General features: G+C 38.2%; 1 protein-coding gene across 1 annotated transcript in view; it reads left to right on the top strand.

Moving 5' to 3' along the window:
• Nucleotides 1–764: 764 nt before the first annotated feature.
• Nucleotides 765–22,418, top strand: part of TBK1 (TANK binding kinase 1) — a 48,844-nt gene continuing 27,190 nt past the window's right edge. The window contains exons 1-6 of the mRNA XM_016199732.2: nt 765–815; nt 4,230–4,348; nt 8,635–8,775; nt 11,833–11,962; nt 15,765–15,946; nt 21,072–21,232. Coding sequence (XP_016055218.1) covers nt 4,262–4,348; nt 8,635–8,775; nt 11,833–11,962; nt 15,765–15,946; nt 21,072–21,232 — 701 coding nt within the window. The 5' untranslated portion in view covers nt 765–815; nt 4,230–4,261. The remainder of the gene's footprint in view (nt 816–4,229; nt 4,349–8,634; nt 8,776–11,832; nt 11,963–15,764; nt 15,947–21,071; nt 21,233–22,418) is intronic.

Raw genomic sequence — 22,418 nt, 5'->3', positions numbered from 1 at the left:
GGTTGCCCGTTTCTTCGCTGGCTGCCGTGGTTCTCACCTGGAAGCTCTGGGCCAGCCGTGGTCTGGCCTCCTCCTGTGGAGAAGACGGCGGTGCTGCCGGGGCGCAGAAGGGACCCTTCCAGGGAATGTCTAGCTGCCTGAGATCCTGACGGCACGAATACTGCTGGACCTGATGTTAGTCCATAATCAGCTCTCCAGTATTGCTAGTTTCCAAAATGCCAGTTAAAAGAGGAAATTAAATGAGCTTATTTACATTAAGACTTTCCCGGGTGAATTACTCAGAAGCGATAATCTAGCTCCACCGCGGCCAGCGTGGTCTTCAAAACTACACATCTATCCCTTCACACTCTATTCCCCAGTGACAGCCCCTCCCGTGTACAGGACCCTGCACACCGGTGACTTGATTGTTACAAGGACGAGCTCCCTTCTGTCCCACTATCGCCACGCTCCGCACTCCGCCTTCGGCTCTCCGGGACGGGGCGGGATTCGCAGGTACGGGAATCTGAATCACCGTGCTCACGGCGCAGGGCTCCCCGGCTTCACGCTCACAGAAAGGGAGGAGGCCGTGGGGTCGGGCCCCAGACACGCGCGGCTTCCCCGCCCCTGGCTAGAGAGAGCCGACGGGCCCACCGCCGCGGCAGCCGCGAGAGAGGGGGAGGCCGGACCCTCGGGCGTGCGCGCGCGCGCACGCGCACCCGCGCGCGCCGGCCGTCGGTCACGTGGCCCCCGGACAGGACTCGCGAAGCCGGAAGTGTCCTGAAGCACGGAGAGGCCGCGGGAGCCCGCTGGCGGTGGAGCGGAGGTTACCAGGCGCGGTGAGTGGGGCGGCTGCGGGCGGATGAGGGGCCGAAGCCGCGTAGGGAAGGGGCGACGGAGCCCTGCCCTGGCCCGCGCGGAGTGCTCCGGCCCCCTGTGGGAAGCGGGGATGCTGAGTCAGAGCGCGGGCGGGGCGGGCGCCCCTAGCAGCCCGTCGGGACCCGAGGCCGAGCCCTCCCCGCACCCTGGCTGGGCGGACACCGCCCCCCGGTGTCTGGGGCGTCCGAAGCCGGGCGGAATGGTCGCGCGGGCCCTGTCCCCTCCATCTCGACTCCCGGTCTCCGACCCGGGCCCTCCGGGGTCTGGTGACGCTGGGCACGAAGAAAAAGGATGTGTGGGTGGCCGAGCCTGGGCCCTGGCGCCCCGTGGGGACGATGCCCCTTCCGCTTGCAGTTAGGCTGGCCTCCCTGGAGCCCTGCTTCCCCGCGTTGGCTGGGTCGGCCGTTTTTAAATGGATTGAGTCTTTTTCCCCCCAGATGATTAAAAAGACCTCTCATTAGGGTCGTAGTGATGATAACAAGAGGGGGTTGACTCCCGGGAACCTAGGAGCTGAAAACCTTTTTTAACACACGTACGGGTAATGGATAACGAAAGTTCCCAGGCGTTCCCTGGGGGGAAATGGCTTATAGGTTTGTTTTCCGGTCCGATTCCCGAGTATCTTCAGTTAAGTGGCCTCAAACCAAGTTTCACCTAGTAATTGTCAAACGCATAACCAAAGAACGACCTTTTCCACCTGAAAAGTGAATAAATAAGTACCTGTTTAACATGATTCACATCGTAGCAGAGTTTGGAAATCGTGGAACTTTGTCCATTTTCCGTGTCACCAGACGGGGTTTCCCTTATGGACCAATGATAACTTTCGTTTTGGATAGTATGAGGAAGTAGACTCAAGACAGGGTCAGCAGTAATACATACTTGTTGAGTGCCTGCCTGTTCTGTGTCAGCGTTGTGGGAACCTTTATCTAGCAAGCACCTTGTGGGTGTGCTGAGTCATGATTTAGGCACGCTGTTAACTGTGGGGCTTTTGGAAGAGTTTCGGAAGACCTGTCCCTAGATTGTTGTAAAACCGTAGGTTTATATCTGCGTACAGAAAGCAGATATCTTAGGCTGGTAAGTGTGTTTTATATTATCCACTAGGTACAAATTGGTACCTAATGATACTGTTTGCCATCTACAGTGATCTCAAACAGCATAGTTAGGGGAGGTTTTTCATTATTGAAAAATATTTGAAAATATTAATTGAAGAGATATTTGAGAAGTTTATAGTTACTACCTCAGTAGATCACAAATGTGTATTTATTTGTGAAAAGGCAGTCTTATTTTTATTGCTTATTTTCCAGTAAGTTGCTGTGTGTAACATTCCTTATCTGAATTAGATGGCTGGTAAAATTGCAAAAATATATCTTAGTATACCAAAGATTGCCAAAATTTAGACCCCTGGCCATTCTTTAAGTTCCTAATTCTACCTGGAATATAGGCAGTCATTAATTCATCACTGACTACCTAGTCTGTTCTAACTTACTGGGAAAGAATTTATTTTATTTTATATTTTATTATTTTATTTTTTTTAGAGAGAGGAAGGGAGAGAGAGAAACATCTTTTTGTTGTTCCACTTATTTATGCATTCATTGGTTGATTCTTGCATGTGCCCTGATAGGGAGGGAACATGCAGCCTTGCCGTATCTGGACAACGCTCTAACCAGCTGAGCTACCCAGCTAGAGCTCTATGAAGGAATGTTAAGATCTGTTTTGATCTGACATTATAGCAGGTTTAAGGAGGCTTGTTGAGACTAGTGTTTATGCTATTTAGCATACCTAATTTTTATTCCAACATGGAGCTCAAATATTTTTAGTATTTATATAGCTTTTCCATATTCAAGAACAGTATTAAAAGGGGGTGATACTTTTTTTCAGTATTAAAAAGGGATGATGCTTTTTTAAAAATAGACTTTACTGCCCTGGCTGGTGTGTTCAGTGGTTAGAGCATAGGCCCTCACACTGTAGAGTCTTGGGTTCAATTCCCTTTCAAGGGCACATACCTGCCCTGTAGGGCGTGGCTCAGCGGTTGAGCTTGGACCTAGGATCCAGGCGATCGGGGTTCGATTCCCAGTCAGGGCACATGCCCAGGTTTCGGGCTCGATCCCCAGTGGGGGGCATGCAGGAGGAGCCGATCAATGACTCATCATTGATGTTTCTATCTCTCTCTCTCCCTCTTCTTTCCTCTCTCTGAAATCAATAAAGATATAAAAAAAAACAACACAGCACATACCTGGTTGAGGTTCAATCCCTAAGCCCGGTTGGGCGCGTGAGAGAGGCAACCAGTCAATGTGTCCCTCTCAATTGATGTTTTTCTCTTTCTCTCTCCACCCTCTCTCCCTCCTTTCCACTCTCTCTAAAAAAAATCACCTGGCTCGCACGGCTCAGCGCTTGAGCATCTACCTATGATTCAGGAGATCATGGTTCCCAGTCAGGGCACATGCCCAGGTTTCAGGCTCAGTCCCCAGTGGGGGGCGTGCAGGAAGCAGCCAATCAATGACTCTCTTATCATTGATGTTTCTCTCTCTCTCCTCCTCCTCTCCCTTCCTCCCTCTGAAATCAGTAAAGATATATATATTTTTAAATCGATGGGAAAAATATCCTCTGGTGAGGATTAACAAAAGTAAATAAATAAATAAGTAAATAAAAATAGACTACTTTTTGGAGCAGTTTTAGGTTCATAGCAGAATTGAGCGGAAAGAAGCAGAGATTTTCCATGTACTTCGTACCCCCACACGTGCATAGGTTCCCCTTGCTTATTTTTTAAGACTTAGTAATATACATTTGGCATGCCTATATTTATATACTTGGAGGTTGGGGAAACTATCCTTTAATTTCAGAAGAGTTAGTAACCTTTCAGGAACAATAATTCTTGCACCTTTCCGTTGTGATTGCCAGGTTCTGTGTAGATGAAATTTTAAGTTATGGAAGTGTCATGCAGTGACGGCAGTTTTCATTCCTGTTGCTCTGCCCTTGAAGGAAACAAAGTAGTTTTTACTATATTCTGTTATATTTTACTTTATTACATTATTTTGAAACACTTTAAATATAATTCGTCATTGATTAATTGTTCAAAACATTTGAAAAAGTGACCAATATCACTGTCATTGACAAAGACAAAATTAGAATGGAAATAGGTATTTTTTTCAGCCTTTTGATAAGTAAATTAAATTGAATATATAAGATGCCATTGGTTAATGTTATTCAGAGCCCACACAGCATTTTAGCCTTTAATATTGCTGGAAACTTGGATTTTTACTTTGGACTGTTTATATATGTCAATTTAGCTATAAATAAAAAGTGATCTTAGCTAACATTTGTTTCTTAAATGCACTAGTCCCTTAAAACAAACATGTACATTTTTTCTTTTCTCTTAGTATAACAAAGAGGATCGCCTGACCAAGCCGAGATGCAGAGCACGTCTAATCATCTGTGGCTTTTATCTGATATTTTAGGCCAAGGAGCTACTGCAAATGTCTTTCGTGGAAGACATAAGGTTGGTACAGAGAAAACCATGAAGGCTTTTTATCACTTTACATGTACTCTTCTGAGAAGCACACTTGCGCTAAAATGTGAGACTTGGTGTTTTTAATTATACTGTCTAAAGAGTTCCTGATTTGCCCTAGCCAGTTTGGCTCAGTAGTTAGAGCATCGTCCCTGGACTGAAGGGTCCTGGGTTTGATTCCAGCCAAGGGCACGTAGCTCGGTTGCAGGGTGATCACTGCCCAGCAGTGCGGGAGACAACCAGTCGATTTGTCTGTCTCATATCGATCTCTCTCTCAATCTCTCTCTCTCTATCTCTTTTCCTCCCTCTCCTCCCTCTCTCCCTCTCCCCCTCTCCCTTTCCCTCTCCACCTTCCTTCCACTCTCTCTGAAAAGCAATGGAAAACATATCCTCCAGTGAGGATTTAAAAAAAAAGTACCTGTTTTTTTGGTCTTATAAGGTATAGCTTATGTCAGAGGCAGTGGTATCTACTCAGTGGTGACAGAAGTTATATGTTGGGGAGCAGAGAAAAACAGAAGGTTGGCTGAAAAAAAATGGATTGGGGAAGTCCATTTTAGGCCAGGAAGCTACTGCAAATGTCTTTTGTGGAAGACATAAGATTGGTACAGAGAAAACTGAAGGCTTTTTATCATTTTGATTCTTTCCCTAACCTAGCCCTGCTATCTATGGTTGTAAGTGATCTCACTTACAGAAGTTCAGTGCAGCAGTGATATGGGTTGGTGGTAGTAGGGGCGGCAGATCTGTAGTTTGGAGGACAACCCACGATGTCTCCTATATGCTGTACTAAGGCTTCATGCCCCCAGTAAAACAGATCCTACAAGGTAGAGTAGTAGAGTAAAATGAGATTATCAACAGGGAGCCCAGGTTTAAAAGGCTCTATCTTTGTATGAGGTAATTAGAACCTGTTAGTGGAAGTGAGAATAAAATAAAAGGGCTAATTCCAGAGGCACTTCAAGAACTAAAAATATCTTGTGTCAGATTCTGTATTGGAGGGTAAAACTAATTAAAATAATTTAAAACTAAGACATTTAAGATCATTAAAGTTTCTGTTCTGGGAAAGGAGCTGGAAAAATAATGAAGGTAAAAATCCTTTTATAACTTAAATAATCATCAACTGATTTTTCAGCACTATGAATTTATTTTGAGTAAATGATATTTAGAGCTTCCTTAATTCTTATCTTTAGAAACAGGAACTTTAAATATTTAGTAAGGAAGAGTTTTTTTGTATCTTCCTGTAGCCTTGAGATTACTAGTCATTTAATTCTGTCAGTGACAATGAGATAAGCATTCATATTGGAGGAGCTGTTTCCTCTCCTGAGGAGAGAATATGACTAAAAACAGCCTTTATGGCTCATAGAAAATGAATCAGAAGTGTCAGAGGGACACTTTCAGCTTTTTTCCTTCTGATTCCAGAATCGTCCACAGGTTCCATGTTTTCGATCAAGTTCATTGTGGTCTCTGGTTCCTTGGTCAAATCCAGTGTGCTCAATTGTGGATATTTTTGTCCCAGAAATTGTTTTTGTTTTGTGCCCTGTACCAAAAAGAGAAAACAAGTGGTAGCACAGGATTTAATGTTGAGAACACATCTGACTATCTTCCTGTGACCCAAATTAACCAAACAGACTTTAATAATCACCTGATATGTGTCAGGCACTGCGGTAGACCTAGTGAATATAACTACCAATAATGTACATTTCCTGCCCACAGAGAGTTTTGGGGTCAGTAGCAAGGTGGCATTGGAAGGGATGTAAATTGGAAATTGCTGAAGTGGAAAATGATAGAGATTGGGTGAGGCATATTAAAGTGCTTGGTACTAGTATTATTTCTTATATTCCAGTCCCCTGTCTTTACTTAGATTAGATACTCAGTGTTCTTCATGTAAGTGCCTACACATAGTAGGCACTCTGTAAAATGTTGGAAGGAAAGAGGGAGGGAGGGAGGGAGGGAGGGAGGGAGGAAGGAAGGAAGGAAGGAAGGAAGGAAGGCATTAGACTAACCTAAAACAACCTGAAATAATTCTTCAAAGGAAACAATATACTTTATCCAATGTAGTCTGAAAGCCTAAAGTAAGGATTTGAGAGGCATGAGAATTGACTTTAAAAAGATTGCTAAGACCCAGTTTAGTATTCAGCCCCTAATAGTCTTCCTAGGGATATGTTTTAAGTGACATTAATTTCAAGGGTTTAGGACTATACTCAAAAAAATCCTGCTTCCCCTTAGTAACTGTTTAAGGATTTTAACCATATTAGCTAAACTCTTTTATACTCTTAGAATGATCAGGTCCCTAAATTTACTATTTATTATTCAAGTTATATTACCTCCTTAATCTGTCTCTTTTTCATCAAGTTGCCTTTAACTACTAATGTGTGTGGATGGGTGTATGTATGTATGATAACCATGGTGAAGTTAAAGGGAAGAGAGCTGTAGGAAGATGTGTTGATCTGCACGTTTGTATGTAGCAAGTCCTCGACTAATGTGGTTTTTGTTCAAGGTCATTTTGTTATAATATTGATGAGATGCTATAGGAACTTAACTGTTGTTTATAAACGTCAGTTACTCTGTTGTAAAATTGATTTGATCATAGGTCATTTCCCTTAAAGTTACAGAACCTATCGATGATGTTAAATGGGAACTTACTGCATATAGGTATATGTAGATCTCTAAATATTCACATATGCTTTGACTTAGGGACAGTGAATGATAAATGTGCAGTGGATTAAAGGGAAAATTGTATATTCCCACATGTATCCCAGTAATCTCACAGGTATAATGTAGACTACAGAAGTTTGGAAAATACTGGCCTTGACTGCATTGGGTACATTGCAACATTGTATTATTTTCCTTGCTCATGCCTCTGTTAAGATTCACCTAATCATAGACTAAATTTGAGACAAGTATCCTCAAGAAAAATCTCTGTTGGGTGGTATAGGTTTGTCAGTGTCCTTACCCTGGCTGAACAAATGAAAAAACAGTGTAATTGACTTACATGTAGTTTACTTGTTTAATTTTTATATTGTCTGAAAATGGTCAGTGACCTTTTTTCCTCTGGAAAGAATAGATACATATTTGGTGGGGAGCAGGGAGTGAGGGAGGCTTCATCACATCATATCGCATGACATAGGTGGTCTCCAAATGTGATCTTGAAGAGTGAGATTGTGAAGGAGTTAAATAGTTTTAAGAAGAAAAAAAATCATGATATTCTGAAGTGAGCAGAGGACAGTTATGGCTTAAGTGAAGCAGCTGTGTGGAAACTGTAGAGAGGGCTTCAAAGCAGTAACAGCACAGAGGTCCTGACAGAGAGCCTTGGGGTGCTTGAACCCAAGGTCAAAGAGGGAAGTTCAGCCTTGGATTATGGAGAAAGTAATATTAAACTCAAAGAATCCGGACTGACCACCAAGGAGAGGCTTGCAGATTAGAGTGAGTGGAAGGTGGGAGGGTCTGGAAGAAAGCCTTAAAGTAAGGTTAATCCGAAGAACGAAGAACTTGAGAATGCAATGTTTACCTGAAATTCAGCAGATATTTTATACCGCTAAGATTTCCTCCCAACTATAGCTATGCATTGTAATTCTGTGTGTGATAAGCCCGTAAGAGTGAGGGCGAGGGTGCTACATAGGCATGAAAAGGAAATGTGTTTGATCCTCTAGAGATGGTCTGTGAAGCAACAATCTTTCCTACTCATAGGTATATTTGCAGAAAGTTACCCAAGGCAGCAGTCGTCCAATTCAGCAAGGATAGTCTACTTTAACCTTACTCTCCTACTTCTGTGTGCGTGCGAACACACACGCACATTATTGCAGCTAGGTAATATTTCTTAAAAGTTAATTGCATTACTTTGAGATTCTTACTAAACAATTCATATGTAGACTGTAATTTTCAATCTCTCTTTTCCTGGTTTGGTTAGTTTAAAATTATTAGACCCTGGAGAAATTCCTGTGAGTTTCACTTTCTCTTTCTTATCTAAAATCTACTTTCACATTGGTACTATTAGAGCTCTTATTTTCTGATACGTAAATGCCTACCTTTGCTGCATGTATCATAATGGAAGCTTTATAATATGAAAGAAAATAGTCTTTTCTACATTTCAAAGCATACAATTTGAAAGAAATATTGAACAGTTGATTGATTTATTATAGCTTTAAAAAATAGTTAGGAGCCCTAGTATAAATTACCTATGTTTAAAAATATTCAGGTTCACTATAGCTAGTTCTAATGGTATCTTTTTATTTTTTTTATAATATTATAAATAAATAAATCCTTTTTCTTTTTTTTTTTTTTAGAAAACTGGTGACTTATTTGCTATCAAAGTATTTAATAACATAAGCTTCCTTCGTCCAGTAGATGTTCAAATGAGAGAATTTGAAGTGTTAAAAAAGCTCAATCACAAAAATATTGTCAAATTATTTGCTATTGAAGAGGAGGTAAGTAGTCAAGTTTTAATTAATCTTGTCATGTTTGTTGTAGTTATTATAATTTAGAAGAAATAACCTAACAATGTTTTATAAACATGGTATTTTTAAAATGATGAAAATTCTATTCTCAAAGATTCTTGAATAGCCCAGCCATAGTGGCTCAGTTGGCTGAGCATCATCCTGTGTACCGAAAGGTCGCTGGTTCAATTCCCAGTTAGGGCACATACCTGGGTTGCAGGTTTGATCCCTAGTTGGGGCATGTACGGAAGGCAGACGATCGATGTTTCTCTCTCACATCGATGTCTGTCTGTCTGTCTCTCTCTCTCTCTCTGCCTCTCTCTCTGTCCCTCCCTTCCTCATCCCTCCATCTCTTCCTCTCTCTAAGCATGTCCTTGGGTGAGGATTTTAAAAATTAATTTTTAAAAAATATTAATAATTTAAAAAAGAAAGATTCTTGAATAGCTGTAACAATGGAAGCGAAGTATTATGGAATCAGAAAAAGTAGTATAAAAAGTAAAAGAGTATAGAATATGGTTATCAGTATTATTACTGGTGGGGAAGAAAACTAAATTAAGTTAAATTGACATAATTCTAAAAGGAGAAAGTCAAACAATAGAAAGGCGGCTTTGTAAAAGAAGAAAAATCTTAAGAATCCAGGGATTAATAATGTGAAGCTCATTTATAAAAGGTAGAATTGATTTTAAGGGGAAAGAGTTAAAATAAGAATTTATTAGGATAATTATCTAGAAATAATAGAAATAGAAATCTGTTTTAATCCCTTTAGACATGGGTAATCAATAAAATCACACCTTTTGAAAACAATTTATAGGTTTATCTTCCTTATAATAGTCATTTTATTTTTAGTGATTACTTCTTAAAAAGTAATTAGAATTGTAAATTATATTTTTATGCACAAAGATGTTCATTGCTGCCCTGTTTATAATAAAAAATGGTTAAATAGGTTAGAATGTGTGATGGATAGTTGCCCGGAGTTAGCTACACTCAAGGTTAAGAGCATAGTCCTCCAGACTACCAACTCTGTTCAAGACTTCTGACACCAGTGGCAGAGGAGTTTGGCAAACTGCATAGTCAGTAAGAACAGTGCCTACACGACTGTGCTCTTTCATACACGAAGTGCTAGTTCAGGAGTCCCCAGGATGACCTTTCACTTCAGACCAGCTGCCTACAAATTTGGGGCTTCCCATGGCTGTCCTCAGATTTGATAATTTGCTAGTGTTGAATGACTCACAGAACTCAGGAAAGCACTGTACTTACAATTAAAGTTTTATTATAGCAAAAGAATACAAATTAGAACTAGCCAAAGTAAGAGACCCATAGAGTGGAATATTGGAGGGCTTCAAACATGACTCTTCCTTGTCCACAGGAACACATTACTCTCCTGGAATTAATAGTATGCACAGAATATTGCCAACCTTGGAAGCTCACCTGAGCCTTTGGCGTCCATAGTTTTTATTGGGGTTCGATTGCATTGTGCCTGCATGGCTGACCTTTACTCTCCAGCTCTTCCCAGAGATTCAAGCTAATACCTTGAGTCTGCATTTCCTCTGGAAGTTGGAGTGGATATGCATGACCTAAAACCCCCACCATAAATCACATTGTTAGACTGTTACTGGCCAAAGCTCCTAGACAAACCAAGAAAACTTATAGCAGACAGGAGGTTACAGAGGCCTAGTAGGTAGCCAAGGGCAAAGGCCAGGCATCTTTTGGGTACAATTCTTCACTACACAGTAGTTAAGCAGTAACGGAAAAAAAATATGTTTACCAAAATTTTAATCACCTGTGAACATGCTTATGTTTATTGTTATGTTAGAAAATCAGGACTAAAATACATATATAGTATGATCTTGTTATATATAGCGTGATATACAAATAATGTTAGCTGTCTATAATGTGACTTGATACATAGATAAAAGACTGAAAGAAAAGAAAATATTAACATAATTATCTCTGGGTAATGGAATTGTGGATCTTTCCCAAATTTTCAACAGTCAACACATATTATTTAAAAACAAGTTTTTTCTTTTAAAATTATTTCTCTCTTGATACAGAGAATATTTTGACAGTTGCCAGATAAGAAGTGGAGTTGGGGGAATGGCTGAAAAAGATGAAGGGATTAAGAAGTACAAATTGGTAGTTATGCAATAGTCATGGGAATGTAAAGTACAGCATAGGGAATATAGTCAATAATGTTGTAATAACTATGATGTCAGGTGGGTACTAGATTTATCGGGGTGATCACTTTGTAAGTCATATAAATGCCTAAAAAATCACTGAATTGTATACCTGAAACTAAGATGTATTGTATGTCAACTAATAATTGAAAAATAAATTATTCAAAAATAAATTATTTCTCTCATAAACTACTCAGTAGTAGAGAAATTAAAAATATTTTATAAAAGTATTTTAGAAATATGTAGAAAAAATTATAAAAGAAGAAAAATCTAAAAAGTTGAAGATAAATAAATTTTAAGACTCATTTTCACATTTTCAAGTTTCTGAAATGGTATTTATCTTATCAATGTATATATGTACTTAGGTAGTATTTCTTTTTCCTATAAAGCTGTTATTAAATTGATGTATCATAATCAATGGTACACAAATGAGCAGACTAAAACTGTGCTGTAAGAGGGACTGCTCAGCTATTCTGCCACCTGTTTGTTTTTAAGGTTAGAACTTTATTCCATGAAGTAAAAGTATTCTTCATGAGAAAACTCCAAGTGTTTTAAGAGATTTGTAAGATAAATGTACTATTATGCGTTAGAAATTAAAGATAATTTTTAAAGAACCATTCTAACATTGTAGTGATGATTTTCTAATTCAGATTTAGCTGGCTTTCACTCTGGCTTGATTGTCTTCAAAAACATATTAAATTTTAATAGGAATTTGGAAGATGTTAATTCTTATATATGTACAGTAAAAAAATCCCATGTAAAGCACTTCAAAGTTGTAGCAAATCCCACATTTAAATGAAATCAGATAAGTCCTGTCATATAATAAAAACTTAATTTTTATATTGAGTCTCAATCAATGATTTATTTTTTGCAGACAACAACAAGACATAAAGTACTTATTATGGAATTTTGTCCATGCGGGAGTTTATACACTGTTTTAGAAGAGCCATCTAATGCCTATGGACTACCAGAGTCTGAATTTTTAATTGTTTTGCGAGATGTGGGTATGTTTGTTTATTTATATCATTTTGTGCATATTTGTATATATAATTTAATGACATAAGAAATTTTTTGCATTCAAAACCATAGATCTTTATGCCATGCTTTTTTAGATATGACACCAAAAGCACAGTACAAAAAGAAAAATATATATGTAAATAGGACTTTATCAACATAAAAAAACTTTTGTGTTTCAAAGGACAGCATCAAGTAAGCGAAAAACACAGTCCATAGAATGAGAGCAAATATTTGCAAATGTTATACCTGATAAGGAATTTTTATCCTGACAACAATAAAAAGTGAAATAATCCAATTTAAAAATGGGCAAAGGATTTGATAGACATTTTTCCACAGATGATATACAAAAAGCAAACAAGGACATAAAAAAATGCTCAAGATCATTAGTCATTAGGGAAATAAAAATCAAAACCCTCCAAATTACCACTTCATATCCACTAAGATGGCTAAAATTGAAAAGACAACACAAAACAAGTGCTGGTGAGGATGTGGAGAAATTGCGACCCTCATATACTGCTGGTGGGATTGTAAAATGGTACACCCACTTGGGAAAACAGTCCAGCAATTTCTCAAAAGGTTGAACAAAGAATTACTATATGACTTAACAATTCCTTTTCTAGGTACTTATCTAAAAGAATTAAAACTATGTCTGCACAAAACTTGTACACCAATATTCATAATAGCCAAAAAAATGGAAACAGCCCAACTGTGCACCAGTTGATGAATAGATAAACAAAATGTGGTATATCCATGCAATGGAATATTATTTGTTTATTAAAAGAAATGCAGCCCTGGGCAGTGTGGCTCAGTTGGTTGAAGCATCACCCCATAAGCCAAAAGGTGGGTTTGATTCCCAGTCGGGGCACATGCGGGAGGCAGTCAATTGTTTATCTATCTATCTCCCTCCTTCCCTCCCTCTCTCCCCCCTTCCACTCTCTGAAATCAGTTTTAAAAAAGAAAGAAATTCAGTAGTGATACATGCTTTAATATGATGCACCTTGAAAAGTTATGATAGGTGAAAGAAGCCAGGCACAGAAGACCACAATATTTATATGATTTTACTTATATGAAATGTCCAGAATAGGCAAATCCATAGAAACAGAAAGCAGATTAGTGGTTGTCAGGGGTTTGAGGGGAGTGCAGAGTTGAGGAGTGACTGCTAATGGTTTTGGTATTTCTTTTTGGCATAATGAAAATGTTCTGAAATTAGTGGTGATGGTTGTACACGCTGTGACTGGCTGTATTAAAGCCACTGAATTTCATACTTTAAAAGGATGAATTTTATGATTTGTGAATTTTATCTCACTAAAGCTGTTATTAAAAAAAGAATACGACAACCAAAAGGAATAATATCTTCTTGGAAAGAAATGAATCAATATTTGAGGAATGGGAAAAGCCTAGTGATAAAAAAAGGTATAAGGTTAGTGGGAATTCTTTGTTATGTTTTGTTTTTTAATTGATCTTAGAGGAAGGTGCAGGAGAGAGAGAGAGAGAAACATTGATGTGAGAGAGAAACGTGGATTGGTTGCCTCACGAATGAACCTTGACTGGGTATTGAACCCACAATAAGCTGTGTGTCTTAACCGGGAATCAAACCTGCCACCTTTTGGTTTATGGAACGATGCTCCAACCAACTGAGCCACACCGGCCAGGGCTAGTGGGAATTCTTGAACTTGACACTGAAAGCAGTGTGAAGATGACCGCTTAGGTGAAGATAAAATGAGAGAGAAACAATTAATATATGCTACAGCCTGTCCAAGCAAATAGAAGTTATAGATCATCGATGCTTTCCTAAGTATACTGGTAGCCCTGAATTTTCATAATTAAATGTTGATACCCCAAACTTATTTTCATATGTTATAGTTGGACATTTCTATCAGCTGTCAAATATTTCAAACTATCACTCAGTGACACTGCTTGTCAGCCAAAACGGCTTAATTTCAGCAGTGTAGCCACCTTTGCCCTTTAAAAAAAAAAGGGGGGGGGGAATAGAGCCTTCTTAGAAAAGTGTGTGAGAAATATATTTTTATGGCTACAAGTGTGACACTTTCTATTACTTTTTTACTGTTTTGTGTAGTGAGTCCAGTGTACTTTTTTGTGGAATTATTTCCCCAAGGTAAAGAAATGTGAAACTGTAGTGAAAGATTAATATCTTTTTTGGGACTCTTTATTCTTTTTGTTTGTTTTATTTTTTAATTTATTGGGGTAACTGGTTAGTAACATTAAATAAGTTTCAGGTATACATTTCTGTAGAACATTGTTTGTGTATTGTTTGTGTGCTCAGCACTCAGTCTAGTCTCCTTTCGTCACCATGTATTTGACCCTTTTCGCCCTCTTCCTCCTCCCCTTTGGTAACCTTCCTTTCCCTTTGATAACCACCCTTCTGTTATCTGTGTCTGAGTTTGTTTGTTTGTTCATTGCTTTCTGCTTTCTATCCCACATATGAGTGAAATCATATGGTTCTTGTCCTTTTCCACCTGACTTATTTCATTTATTATGGTACTCTCAAGATCCCTCCATGTTGTCACAAGTGGCAATATTTCATCATTTTTTATGGCTGAGTAATATTCCATTTTATATATGTACCACTGCTTCTTATCCAGTCATCCATTGAAGGACAGTTAGGTTGTTTCCATGTCTTGGCTATGGAAAATAATGCTGCAGTGAATGTAGGAGTACATGTACCTTTATGAATAAGTATTTTCAAAACTTGAGGCTAGATACCCAGAAGTGGGTTTGCTGGATCATATGGTAGCTCTATTCTTAATTTTTTGAGGAACCTTTATACTGTTTCACAGTGGCTATCCTAATTTACATTCCCATGAGCAGTGTGTGAAGGTTCCCTTTTCTCCACATCCTTTCCATCACTTATTTCTTGTTTTACTGATAATAGCCATTATAATAGGTGTGAGATGGCATCTCATTGTGGTTTTGATTTGCATTTACCTTATAGCTAGTGAAGTTAAGCATCTTTTCATATATCTGTTGGCCATCTGTACATCGTCTTGGGAAAAGTGTCTGTTCAGGTCTCTCCTCCCTCTTCCCTTTTTTTAAATCCTCACCCAAGGATATGTTTTTATTGATTATAGAGAGAAAGGAAGGGAGAGAAAGAGAGAGTAACATTGATGTGAGAGAGAAATATCCATTGGTTGCCTCCTTTGTGTTCCCAGACCAGGGACTGAACCGGAAACCTAGGTATGTGCCCTAACCAGGAATCAAACCCACAACCCTTTTGGTGTATGGGACGATGCTCTAACCAACTGAGCCACCTGGCCAGGGCCTTCTGCCCATTTTTAATCGGATTGTTTTTTGGTTGCTGAGTTGTATGAGTTCTTTATATATTTTGGATTTTTAGCCCCTTGTTGGAGGTATCGTTTACAAATATCTTCTCCCATTCTGTTGGTTGCCTTTGTCGGTGGTTTCTTTTGCCATGCAGGAAATCTTTATTCTTAAGTTTAGGCAGATTGCCCACAGGTATATAACCAAAAGTAATTCAGGAAATCATATGCTTAAGATCATTTTTTTCTATTTTCTTGTTAGTACTTAAGGGAGATTGGACTCTTTCTTAAACCAAATTGATCCTTATCATTCTAAAGCTTTTTATGACTCAAACATGAGAAAAAAATATTAATACCATCTATCCTTTGATTAAAATGACTTGGGGCTAATTTATGGAAAAACACTGAGTGAATATGAATGAATTATATCAATGAATTTGACACACACAGGTAGATATACACATAGATATCTACGTTATTATTAACCTTTGTTTTATATTTATTGTTGAAGTGGGTGGAATGAATCATCTCCGAGAGAACGGCATAGTGCACCGTGATATCAAGCCGGGAAATATCATGCGTGTTATAGGGGAAGATGGACAGTCTGTGTACAAACTCACCGATTTTGGTGCAGCTAGAGAACTGGAAGATGATGAGCAGTTTGTTTCTTTGTATGGCACAGAAGAATATTTGGTAAGTCATGCATTACTATTATGTTATTTAAAGAAGCTGGATTATATTGTAAATACCAGTAATTGGTCAAACAATTAATTATACAATGTGCTATGTGACTTTTATGACAAAGATTAAATTTTCTGTTCTAATGAATATGGTGTGTAATGAGGGAATTAGATATTTGTTTCTAAGGGTGCTCTCATTTCTCTGTTAAAACTTCTTATAAGTTTTATAACACTCTTAAATTCTTTAATTTTACTAATGCCATGGATCTGTAGTAAAAGAAAAAGCTATCTGTTCACTCCAGAAGCATCTAGGTGGTAAAGGCTCCCTTTTTTGGATGAGAATAGCTAATAGAGTATAAACTTATTATCATATTCCCTGTAGAACAAAATTCATTATAATTCTGAAGCAGAAGATTCTATTCAGGGAAACTAATTATTGAAAGACAGAGAGGACCATTGTTAGAAGCATGCACAAAAATGAAATGCCTTTGAAAAGATCTAACTTGAAATTGTAGAAAGGTAGAAAAGCTCTGTTTATGTAGATGTATTTGGGTAGAGTTAGTAACCAACCATTTGAACACTTAAGAAAATACTCTTTTTTGTTTTTTGGGTTTTTTTTAGGAAAATTTTAAAAGTAAGTACATTTAACATATGATCAGGAAATTTACAGTGTAGCTATCATTAATTGTTCATGGCTCTGAGTTTTATCTTAAAAGTCTTAGATTCTGTGACTTTTCCAGTTGGATTCTGCTGTTGTAAATTTATAACAAGAACATTCTAAGTCTGGTATGAATTAAGGTATCTTAAGTCATTCTCTTATCAATATATAACCCAAAATTAATCTGTAATTATATTTTGATAACCTTTTAATAAGGCCACCTAACATGGATTACAGTTATCCAGCAGATATTTATGGAATGCCTACTATGTATAAACTGGACACTGTTCTAGGCACTGGAACTTCAGTGCTAAACCAGATGCCCATGATTCCTGCTCTGTAGATCCCGCAGTCTAATGGAGAAAATAAAGTTAATAAATGTGTAAACAAGTAAATAAGATAAATTCAGATATTGAAGTGGTGGAAAGACTATAGGGTAATAAGTTAAAGAGTGATTAGCAGGAGAAAGATAGCTAGGGAAAGCCTCTTTTCAATCCTAAATGAAGTGACACTTAAATGGTAAAAAGAAGCAAGCCAAAGATTTGGGGGAAGAATATTATTATAAGCAGCGGGAACAGCAACTGCAGATGCCTTGAAGCAAGAATGACCCTGGATGTTTGAGAAACAGAAAAGATAGCAGTTTAGCTGGAATTTAGTGAGTGAAGGGGCAGGTGGTAGGAGTTGGAATTGGAGAAGTAAGTAGGGGCCAGCTAGATCACCCAGGCTAGTGGTTTCAACCCTTTGTGCTCACCCCCTTTTCACAGTAAATGTTTTGCAATGTTCTCTTTAATATCTTGAAATAAAATTATGAGATAATATAATCAACCTGCATACCTAATTAAGAGAATACTATATAATAATAATAATAATATAAAGGAAAATATAATAAAATCACAGGTATTTTTAATGTATAAAAGTTTAGGAACCACTTCAATGGCAAACAAATTATCAGAAGCTTGCACCTATGTGTAACATCACTTCCAAGTGCAGTGATATCTTGCATGTTGTATTAGTGAGTCACACATCACTAGTGGTAGTGGTGTCACTGACATGACTTTACAATTCTTTGTAGTTTCCAACTAAATAAAATAGATTTACAGGTAGCTGCATTCTTGTAGCTACAAAGTACTTTATATATAAGATGGAGTCAGATAATTATAAACAGACTTCTCAACTACACAAGTATCTGGCAGGATATTCAGAAGTTAATCAGGATGGGAGCAGCTTATTTTTCAGAACTGTCTCATACTTGGCAGGATGTCTGTCATCTTTGGTCTTTGCCCACTAAATACCAGCAGCCCTTCCCAGCTACTGTGATGACCAAATCAAACAGTGGTCCTATACCAGTCTTCATGAGGTTGATCCCCCATTGCCAACTATTAATCTTTCACATTATCATTCTAGGACCACAGTTTAGCTTTTGCCTCTAATAGACTTAAAATGGAAAGAACAAAACATTAAATATATGAACTCCAAGTCCTTACTGTACTCTAGACTCCAATTTTACTCCAATTTTTCTTTCTATTTCAGATTAAGCACAGCCTTGTTTTCACATACAATGCACCAGAAGTTATAAAATGAGATAAATTTAATAGCCTTAAGCTCAGCAATCTAGAAATATTTCCATATTTAAATGAAAACTTTTCTCCTTTTGGAATGCCCAGGCCAAATGTTCAATCTTCTTCTCTATGTGTATTAACATCCAGAGAAAATGCGAACACTTTTTCTTCCGTTTTTAAATGTTTATTTTTTAAAAATATATCCTTATTGATTTCAGAGAGAGGAAAGGAGAGGGAGAGAGAAAGATAGAAACATCAATAATGAAAGAGGCATTGATCGAGCCTGCAACCCTGGCATGTACCCTGACCGGGAATCGAACCCTGATCGCCTGGATCCTAGGTTGACGCTCAACCACTGAGCCACGCCTGGCCAGTCTCTTCCGTTTTAAAAAAAATATGTTTTTATTGATTTTAGGGAGGAAGTGAGAGAGTTAGAGAGATAGAAACATCAAGAAGAGAGAGATCGGCTGCCTCCTGCACATCCCCTACTGGGAATCAAGCCTACAATCTGGGCATGTGCCCTGACTGAGAATTGAACCAGAGCCCTCTTGGTTCATGGGTTGACACTCAGCAACTGAGCCACACCGACCGGGTTCTTCCACCATCTTTAATATGATGGATATCTTAATTATATCTGGGAACTTTGCAGAAGCTTTATCCTTATACTCCTATTCCAGACGCAGAGGCCCAGGCCCAGTAATACCAAGCCCTGGACAAGCACAAGTAGCACATTCAGGAGCCAACCATTGAGCACATAAATGTCAGACCAGCATGTATCAAGCCACTGTCAGTCACTCCCTAGGGAATACCTTTCAACTATACCAACTTGTTGCACCTTTTGAGGAGGTTCCCTCCCCTCTGCTGTATCTCCTTTTCCCAGGTTGGCAGTCCCATGTTTCAGAAAATTATCAGGCATGTCAGGTACTTTGGTCCTAGGCACAGCATCATTTATACACTAAGTACCAGCTGCTAGGTCAAAAGCCTGGCTAGCACTTCTTTGGGCTAGTTTCTTTATGTGCTATGCCACAGAACCAGCAAAACCACTCAGGCTCCATATATCTGGTAGACCTGTTTGGACATTCACTTCAAACTCTTCATGCTTATCACCTCTTCTGATTTCTCATTAAAATATATTTCCCAAAAGAGTCCTACCCACCCACCCCCAAAATAATCCAGGAATCATGACCCTTTGGGAGTCAGATTCATAGATTGCATTGTCTTCTTTTAAATATGTTTTTATTGATTTTAGAGAGAGAGGAAGGGAGAGGGAGAGATAGACACATCAATGACATCCAGCCATTAGTCAGCTGCCCCCTGCATGCCCCTGCTGAGGATGGAGACAAAACCCAGGCATGTGCCCTTACCAGGAATTGAACCAGTGACCTTCTGGTGCATGGGTTAGCACTCAACCACTGAACCACACCGGCCAGGCCTGCATCATCTTTTAGAAGCGCCTTTCCAGCAGTGTTACCTGCATTGATTCCCAGTCCCTTGGAACATATCAAAATATCACAAAGTCATAAGGCATTGTTTTGGTTTGGGATCATTGGGTGATGACTTTACTTTGGTTCATAGTATACTCTTGTAGCCTTACCTCCCAAGAATCTTCAAGTTCCAGTGCATAGCTTCCATAAAGGCAATGGCTGGAGGCTAAGAGTGTGTGACCCCTGGTTCTTTGTAGAGCTAAATGTCCATCAGAATCTCTGTCTAGATCTGTAAGAAGATTATCAGGCATATCCAGGTACTTTGGGCCTATGCACAGCAACATTTGTATACTAAGTACCAGCTGCTAGGTCAGAGGTCTAGCTGTGGCAGGAGTCTAAGCATGCGTGACCCCTGGTTCTTTGCAGGGCTAAATATCCATCAGAATTTCTGTCTAGATCTGTAAACTCCTACGCATGCCCTGTAACACCCATTTGTTCTCCTCATTGTAATATAGTGTCTTCTCTGCTGAAGAACGTGTGTTTACATCAGACCAGCTACTTGTCTGGGTCACTAGATCCCCGGTAAACCCAGTCAAGCCAGTCCTCTGAATTAATTCTAGAAAATTTAATTTTCGTCTCAGAGCCATATGACTTACTCTGATGGATTGCATGTGAGGGATGAGGGAAAGGAATCAAGTCTGCCTATAGGTTTGGGGTATGAGCAACTGGTGGGACTATTTACTTAGAGGTTAAAGATTTCTAGAAGGAAACAGATTTGAGTGGGAAGACCAAGAATCTATTTTGGATATGTTAGGTTTGAGCTACCTTTCAGATAGTCAAGGAAACAGTGGGATATATGAATCCAGAGCTCAGGGCAGGAGATAATTTTGGCAGTTAAAGAATATAGATAGTATTTAATGTCATAGGTCTGTATGGGCGATGAGGAAATAAGACAGTTATAAGTGTGGACAGCTATTTTGAGTGGAAAGCAGAGAATTGGGTGATAGCTAGAAGTGATAGTGAGGTCAATTTAAGGTTTTTTAAAATGGGAGATAATTAAAGCATTTGTTTAAGCTGAAAGGAATGATCCAATAGAAAGGGGTAACTCAAGAATTGGTGAGACAATATAATGGTTTCCACAATGCAGATGGAAAAGTTAGCTTTTGATAAGAGCAGTTCCATTGTAACTGGAAAGTAGGCCTAGAGTATGAACACAGATTCAGGTAGGTTGGTATTTGGTAAAAGGTATAAGGGAGAGCTGATCCTCTGATTGCTTGCGTTTCCTCGTTGAGTATATGAAGTGAAGTCATCAAAATTGAGGGTCAAATGAGGTGGTGTTAGTTTGAGGAGAGGAAGACATGAAATAGTCTTTTCAGATTGGAAAAGAGGAATTATTAGGAAAATATGGTAGAAGTTCTAGGCATTATTGAATGCCTATTTTTGTGTAATGTATTACCATAGAACACAAATTAATAGGTTTTACTTTTTTTTTTTAAGCATCCTGATATGTATGAGAGAGCAGTGCTAAGAAAAGATCATCAGAAGAAATATGGAGCAACAGTTGATCTTTGGAGCATTGGGGTAACTTTTTACCATGCAGCTACTGGATCACTACCATTTAGACCATTTGAAGGGCCACGTAGGAATAAGGAAGTGATGTAAGTCTTTTCTCCATCTAAAATTAGAAATCATTTTTTAAATGTATCTTTATCTTATTTTGTGTCATCACATGTTAGAGGTATACACTAATGAAAATTGATTCAACCATCATTTCTCTATTTTGAGCTATTTGGTTTTTAATAAGAATGCAGCCTCATAAAAGTAGATAGGATAGTTTTTCATATTGTGTTTAAATATCATATACAGAGTATAAGTGACATCCATTCTTTGGTACATCATTAATAATATACTGCTTTCTGGATTTTATTTCAGCACATTGTTTAGTTGTTTTTGTGTGTGTACTTATTAGGGTTTTTCCTTCATATAACTGAAAAAAATAGTAATTGTGGAGTACTCGAATCATTACCAGATCTAAAAGAAATACAGTTCCTACCCTAAACTGATCTGATTTCTTTTCCTATTTCAAAAATATTAATGTAACATTAAATTTTTTTATACTGTTGCAGTTTCAGTCTAACGACTGAATACATTTTACTAGTACATTATACATTTATGTACTGCCATAATTATTGGGAAATAATTACTGTGTATAAAATCACTATTGTAAACCAAATAATGGAAGAAAGAGATATAGATTTCTAGATGTGAAATCTATTATAAAATTCATTTATACATTGGCTACACATCTTTTTATTTTAAAAGAAACCATTCACACACAAAACTGAGCTTATGACTGCTGTTTAGTTTAGTGAATGATTTGGGACAGTAACTCACTGACAGCTTAATGAGCCAAACCATTCTTTAGATCTTAACACTTTCTCAGACTGTTATATATTTGATGCTGCCTTTTAGAACCAAACATGACCTCATAATTACAATTGTAAAAATATAATCTTTTATTTAATCTCATCTGAAAAATTGAGGGAGAAGCATATTTTTTCTTTTGGTGATTTGAGGAAGTAAAACCAATTCAGCTGATACAGTGACTTTTGCTAAAATCTGGGTATCTAAATGTTTTCTAGCAAAGACAACATGCATATTCATAGGAAAAAGACATCCATTACTATCCTGATGACTTTGCTATAGCATCATCTTGAGCCTGCATTTCAGCAGTGCCCTTTTTAAATAAAATTTCTTCATTAATGAAGGCTAAGAGTCAATTTGTGTTTTTATCATCAAACATAAATTGTGCCTAACAGTTAATCATGCTTTTATTGTCATAGA

Source organism: Miniopterus natalensis, chromosome 2 (genome assembly GCF_054644295.1).
Source record: "Miniopterus natalensis isolate mMinNat1 chromosome 2, mMinNat1.hap1, whole genome shotgun sequence".
In the NCBI taxonomy this organism is placed as follows: domain Eukaryota; kingdom Metazoa; phylum Chordata; class Mammalia; order Chiroptera; family Miniopteridae; genus Miniopterus; species Miniopterus natalensis.
Note: the sequence above shows the minus strand (reverse complement) of the source record. Positions and strands in the feature narration are given on the sequence as shown.